At 26.1% G+C, this 7,575-nt stretch overlaps 1 protein-coding gene across 1 annotated transcript; it reads right to left on the bottom strand.

Moving 5' to 3' along the window:
- Positions 1 to 422: 422 nt before the first annotated feature.
- On the bottom strand, positions 423 to 2,411 carry LOC145845942 (casein kinase I gamma-like). The gene is made up of 3 exons (XM_082952915.1): positions 2,406 to 2,411; positions 1,029 to 1,360; positions 423 to 930 (listed from the first exon to the last, which is right to left on the bottom strand). Exons 1-3 carry the CDS (start codon positions 2,409 to 2,411, stop codon positions 423 to 425), a joined length of 846 nt encoding a protein of 281 aa, XP_082809041.1.
- Between the last annotated feature and the right edge of the window lie 5,164 nt (positions 2,412 to 7,575).

Raw genomic sequence — 7,575 nt, 5'->3', positions numbered from 1 at the left:
GTCAGTTTAAAAATAAAACTAATAACATAATTTACATTTTGTTTCTGAAACAATGGCAGTTTTAATAAATTCAAACAGATTTGTTTTAATTTTAGTTGTCAATATACTGAAATTAGCTTCAAACTAAACTTGGTATCTCTGTTTTTTTTAATGATAATAATAATTACATAAATTATACAAAAATATAAATAATTTCAAAATATACAATTATTTATGTTAGACTATTCTTTTTTTATATTAAAGGTGATTTTATTTCTATTAATCTTAGCTTCTTATTAAGACATTAAGAAGTTGTATAAAACATTTATAAAGTATTTATTGCGATTAGAAAATAAAAAGTTTAAAACAAACTGAACTACTAAATTATATGTATATTTATAGTATAAATACCTAACAAGTAAAAATAGAAATTTAGTAATCAATTAACATTCCCAATTAATCTGATCATCATTTTCTTTTTTATCCAGTATTTTTTCAAACATCTCGTAGTATTTATCATACTCAAGCTTCTGATCAAACATTAAACCTCGCACTTCTCGGAAAAAAACTTCAAACTCTTCGCACGTTCCTTTGCAAATTTCTTCTGCTGGCTTATTTTTGAATTCTATCAGCAGTTTATCCTTTTCATCTATGCTTGCTTCATTGTTTTCTAAAATTTTATCCCATGGAAGTTTACCGGTTAAGAGCTCCACGAGGTTGTAAGCTAACGACTCAAGGTCGTCCTTTCGACTCAGACTTCTCCATTCCATGGAGTTTATTGAGCTGTAACTCGGAGTTCCGTTCCGTTTCCCTATGTCTTCATCTTTAACATGCTCTCCATCTTTCATGTAGAATGTCGAATACCCGAAGTCAATCAAGTAGATCGTGTTTTGATCGAATAATCCTGTCATAATATTTTCAGGTTTGATGTCGTTGTGAAGGATGCCATAGCTGTGAACATGCTTTAATATCTGTAACACTTGCAAGGCAATCTTAACCGTGGTGTCTACGAAAACTTGTCCCTGTTTGTCTCCTCTCTTATTTAAAACAGGTCCTTTCCGAGTTTTTCAACAATGAAACTCTGCCTTTCGTTGTAAACAAAGCTGGGTCCAAAAATTTTTGGGATGCCGCGGATATTGCCCTGTTGGAGAATTTTCAGGAATTTGTATTCTTGTAGAATGAATTCGTCTTTACTTTCAGCTGATGAAGTTTTGACAATGACATGTTTGTTTTTATAAGTTGCATCGTACACACAACCGCATCCTCCATCTTCTAACTTATTGTTCACAACTAAGTCTCCTTTGTCAAACAAACCTTGTTTTTCTATACTTTTATCTTGATCGTCTTTTAATGTTTCAATGACTTCTTTGTCGGAACTTAGCTGTACCAAATTTTTGTCTTCGTTTCGTTTCACAGCTTTATGGTTGACTTTTAACTTTAAAAGAATTTAAACGCTTTAAATTTAAAGTTGTTTATTTTTACTTAATATAAAAATTTATGTTAGTTTATTGGTTTATAAAGTTTATTACTAAAAGTTTACATTTTTACTTGGTATGAAACAAGTAATTTTAAGTAGCTACAACCATCAATTGCATATAAATGAATGTAAATTTATGCATTTTTTAAACTATTATAGGTATAAAAACATACAATATAGGAACTTTAAATTCTAAAGTTTATAATATTTATAACTTCTTATGCATCTTAGTATAGTATTCGAATTTATAAGTCTAAAATATCAAATGAAACTTCAGGATGAGTTGTTTTTAGTTTTACAAACCTTTTTTTAATAGATTGCTTGTTAATTTTTTAACTAGCTTTAAGTAATTTAAAATAATATTGATTAGTTTTACAATTTAAAAGCATGTGACAAATCTAAGTGTATGTACCTGTTACCACTTAAATATGAATTAGTTCAATTTTTGTGCGTGGCAAATCGTATAAAAAAGACAGCACGAAAAAATAGCTTCCTAGCTCTTAGCAAACAAAAGAAAAAGGCTTGTGTCCTGACGTTTTATTAGACATAAAAAAAGCTTTAAAATTGCTTTTTTAATCCAAATTTAATTTTTTCCAAAAATATTTATTCATTTTCAACTCTATGAGAATCATGTTACAAAGATAAATGCTTTCATGAAATTACATTTATTCAATTAAAACAGTAAATGATGTGTAGTTTCTTTTTTACAGAACGAAGTTACAGTTTTTAACTTATAAATAATCTAGGAGATTACTATAATATTTCTGATTCTATTAACTAGATTTTATTAACAACTAAAGAACTGATTTGAATGGAGCAATAGTTTGATATTAAAATTCAAAAACTATAAGTTTTTTATGCTAATAAACATGTTATTTATATTACCATAACAAAACGTTTAATAACTTGATTAATAATCTACCTTACCAACATATTTATATTTTATGACCTTCATCCTTAGGTATTAAAACTTAAGCGAGATTTTTAAGAAGTGTTGCTATCCTAATACTTAGATAATAAAAAACAAAACAACTAGATGCTACGATTTAAGTTTATTAAAATTTTCAATATATATCTGATTAAGATCAGAGAAGAAAATATTTGATTCTTCAAACATCTGGATGAAGTTTATGGATTATTGCAAGATATTGGTGATGGCAAAAAAGTTAATAGTTATTGGTAATTGATTGTATTAAGTTTTAAATCTGAATATATAAATTACAGCAAACAGTCCAAGCGGAACTCACCTATTAATTTTGAGTGCCTAACCCAGGGATCGGCAAACTGCGGCCTGCGGGCCAATTGTGGCCCGCGAAGGGTAAATCTGCGGCCCGCAGGCACGTTATTTTTTTGAATGGAATGAGGCCCGCGAAAGAAAATTTTGTGGCCCGCGAACATGAAAAAGTGGCCCACTGAGCAAGAATATATTTCAAGTAAAAAATTTTTTCGGTAATTCGATTTAATTTGTTTAGTTTGGTTTTAAGTCTCTGTATAACATTTAAAAATAATTAGAAGAAGTTACTACTTTAATTTAAAAATGTGAAAAAGACAGATTAGCATTCTATTAGGATATTTTTCTGAGTTTCATAATAACTTCTATTTTACAACAGCAAGTAATTATCTGAAAAAAGATTTAATTACCTTGAATTTAATAAGTTAGTTATATTATAGCTATTTATCAAATAAACTAAATGCAAATGTTTCCCATTTTGTACAAAAGTAATGCACAGTAACTAATTAAAGTGTCATTTATTTATAGCTTAGATATTCTTTCCAATATTTTTTATACCTAAGTTTCTTTTATATATTTTTTATTTGTAATGTTATGTTTTAGTGTATAGTAATAAGAAAAAAAGGTTTATTTAAGTTTTGTTTTGACACATTTTAATTTTTTAGAAGTTTTCTTTGCACTTGAACTAATTTATATGCACACCAACTTAAAAAAATGCTCATATTTTAAACCAATTTTTATAAAATACTTTAGTTAGTTTAAGTTTAGTTTATGCATAATTTTCTAAGTTTGTTTTTTCTACATGTAATATCTAAATTTGTACAGACACAATTAAAACAATATGTATGACATAAACTAATATAGTTTTTGTTAGGTATACATTTTCATTTTTCAAACATTGATTTTGTCAAACTAAGTTAACTTTTATGCTTTGCATATCAATACACACATTTTCTGTTATTTGGAGCTACCTTTTTAATATAAACTAGACTTAGGGATAGTTTATAAACATTGACACACACTCAGACTATCACTGTTTGAAGACTTTAAATCTCAGGCCAACTAAGTCATTTTATAAGTTTTTGGCTAGAATTGTTTTTTGTATACAAAAATATCAGGAATGTTTTTGTTAATTCAGGCTGGCTTTTTTGCTTAAAAGAGTGGAAAATTAAACTTATGATGTAAGTTTTACTCAACCCAAAGTGTTAGTTTCAGTTATAATACATGTTATAATATACCAAGTTCAAGCTTTGAACTTGAAAATTTATGCTTAAAAATTTTGGAAAAAAACTTGAATTTGAGAATTTTTGAAAAAGCCTGGAGTATCAAACAATTTTTACATGTAAAGTAGTGAAATTTCGATTTGACACAAAAAGTTTAGCAAATAAACATTTCTTTATTAAAAAATATACTAAGGTAGCTTAACAGTGTTTTTCAATATTGATATACTTTATAAGACACTTTTTAAACTTTAATTAAACTTTATACTAAAAATAAAAGAAGGAATTGTACTTCTAAAAACTTTTGGTGCATTGCACCTTTTACTTGTAAAATTTCACCGATTGTTGTGCTTCGTGTTTGAACTAAACCAAGAAGTTATACTAAAGTATCAAAGTTAAAAAAACATCTCTAATAAAAATTCTCAGATGAGCAATAGTTTGTCTATCAGTGCTATCATCTTAACATATTGATTAAAGTTATAATTTGATTTATGCGACCTTATAACCTTAATGCATTTCCTAAATAGGACTTTTTGTTGTCATTGAAGAAATAAACAAAAGTTTTTCATTACTGCCAACAAAAATTCTTTGAAAAAGTTTTCAATTATAAACGGTATCTCATTATCAATAATAAATTTTGCTACTTTATAACTTGCCTTAACAACTTTTTTCTGATAATTCTTTAGTTACTGAAGCTAATCATATACTTTGTTGGAAATGACTTTGGTGATTTGCTTTTTTATCGTTTCTCGAAATAACTCCTAACTAACGTTTTTTTTTGTTCTCGTCTTTTATTTTACAACTAATATTTTTAAATTCTTGTTGCAGATAAAGAATTGCTGTAGTTTTTAATAAAAAAGAGGTTTTTCTTTTCGCTAATGACTCAATTAAGTTTAATACTTTTGTTAAAAATATTTAAGATAGTTAATTGTCTATTCCAGCTGACTTATATTTTTTTGGCATGTAATTTGTTTACTGTTAATAAGTTTTGTTATTTCTTTATGTTGTGAACTTTGTTTTAACTGGGTTGCTACACAAACAGGCTATTTTAAAAGCTTAAAAACTCAGATGTCTGTGAAACTTTTATTTCAAACACTTTAAATAAATCTTAGAATTCCCAGAATAGTTTTTATGACTGTAGTGTAGTTTACTAATTGTAGTTTTTTTTGTTTTTTTACACTTTGTGTACTTTTTAATGATGATGATGTTTTTTACTAGTTACTTAAGCTTGATTTACAACGATTTACTAGCTTTTTAAACTTTTAATGAACTTAGGCTGGTTTGATACAACTCAGACATTTTTGCTTTTTAAGTGAAAACCATGTAAAAGACTAGTTACTAATAAGATATTTTATTTAAGTATTCGAGAATTAATTATGTTAAAGAATTTGTTCTAGCTTTCTATAATACAAACAGGTATTAATTTTATTAAATTAACTAATTACTAAATTTTTTAATGAATGTAAACTATTTAAAACGCAAAAACTTTTTTTTGAAGTTAATATTCTTAGAAATATGAAAAAAGGGGTTGATAATATAACAAATATATAAAAGAAACTAATAAATTGTCTTTCAAGTTTGGTTTTTATAGAGAGTTAAATTGTATGTAAAATTACAAAAGTATTAAATTTAACTTAGTAAGTACTTATGAAAGTACAAAGTTTATAAATACTTAAGTATATTAGTCAATGTAAATTTTATTCTAATTTTATTTGATTTAATATAAATATTCATTCTATGTATAGCTAAAAGTTATTTAAAATGATAAGGTGAATAAAAGTAAAACTTTTCTCTAGTGTGAATAAAACTAAAACCAAAAGATTATTCGAATGTCTCTAAAACTGCGAAGACTTTGTAAACTTGAAATTTGGCCCGCGACCACCAACTGCCTGCCGAACCCTGGCCGACCCTGCTTAAACAAAAATATTTTAATAATTCGTATTTTAATTTTTTTTTGCAAATACTCCACTTTTCGACACATAGCATTAAGAATTTTTTTAAACACTTTTAACTATACCTTTTACATACTTACAATACAACTGTTACAATAAGATTATATAGCTTTAATTACAAAAAGTTAACTAACCAGTTTAGTAATTTGGTAAAATATGATACAATAGTTTGTATAAAAAAAAATAATATGTACAATCAAAAGTTTATCAGCAATAACAGATCCTTTATTTTTTTATTAGACTGTAAAATTCTTAAACTGGACAAAAATGTTTAGAGCTTAAAACACAACCAATGAGCAGAAATCATGAACACACAGGTTGTTAGTTGCATTTATAAAATAAAACAAGTGCTCACTGTTTAAGGGCAGAACTTTGTGTGAAAAAAACAATGATCTAAAATATTTTACAATTAAAAATATATTTATAAAAGTTAACTTAAAGGCAGTCTGGTTTCCATATTTTCTAAGTCAGAAAAAAAAATTCGAGCCTTTTTTTTGATTATTTATTTATACCTTTATCCCCAATGATCTACCCATAAATTCTAAAGTAAATCAAAGAATATTTTTTTATAATAAAAACTAAAAATAAACTAATTTTCTAACTCAGCAAATATGTAATAAAGACTGTCCTTATAATGACTAGCCTAGATATATAATTAGTAGTAGTTAGTAGTAATAATACTATGGTATCGAATTATTTTTAAGTACTTAGAGGATATAACAACAAACACTCAAATACAAATAGTTAAAAAAAACGTGAAAACAGGAACATAATTTGAATTACAAAAAATTTGTTATAAAAGGACGTCTTGAAATGAGGGATGAAGGTCGTAAGCTTTCATCTTAGACTTAATAATGTTTCTCTGTCAGACACTTTAGTGATCATTATTCTATAACTAAATATAATAAATTTCAGATTATTAATGAGTTGCATGACGTTTTGTACATGATGGTCCATTACACATTACTGCAAGGTATAAAAAGTTGAATAAAGAAAATTAGGTTTTTATTGCTGATTTTTGAACAAAATTCCAGGTTTCCATGTTTTTTGGTAACTCTGTATTTGTATCTTATTCTTCATATTAGCTGTAATATTTTAATCTAATTTTTTCTGTAAGTTTAAAATAAAATACTCAAGTTTTTCTTGAATTACTGTTTTAGTAAAAATTAGTCAAAAATTGTTTATAAAGTATGTAATGTGACCTTTTAATATTCAAAGTTTTTCTCCTACTAATCCTTTTACAATATTTGGGAGCAATCACATTTCTTTACCTCATTTTTTTTATAATTTACCATTATTAAATATAAAGTGTTTTTTTAGACATTTAAAATATTTATTTAAAGTCGTATACTTGTTTTTTGTTTTAATAAATAGTTTAAAATCACGTTAAATGCATATTTAAATAAATAAAGTTAAAATTTAAACTCTAAAACTTCAGATGTAATTTTGCTTCAGAATGTATGCAAGTTTCGTTCAACTAAGGGAATCCGTGTAACTTTGTAAACAAAAACAAAGTGGCTTTTCATTAAAAGTAGCACTTGTTGTTTCTTAACTTAGAAAGAGCTTGTTAAAATTATTCTTATGTTGATTTACAATTTTAGACAAAAAATAAGTCGGCAAACTGCGGCACATGGGCTAAATGCAGCCCTCAAAGTCAAAATATATATAATTGCCGACCCCTGGACTAAAACTTTTATAAATAGTAGTAAGAGCATT

This window comes from Thalia democratica, unplaced genomic scaffold (genome assembly GCF_965202585.1).
Source record: "Thalia democratica unplaced genomic scaffold, ktThaDemo2.hap1.1 HAP1_SCAFFOLD_212, whole genome shotgun sequence".
Lineage (NCBI taxonomy): Eukaryota > Metazoa > Chordata > Thaliacea > Salpida > Salpidae > Thalia > Thalia democratica.
This window is presented reverse-complemented; position numbering and strand designations above follow the sequence as displayed.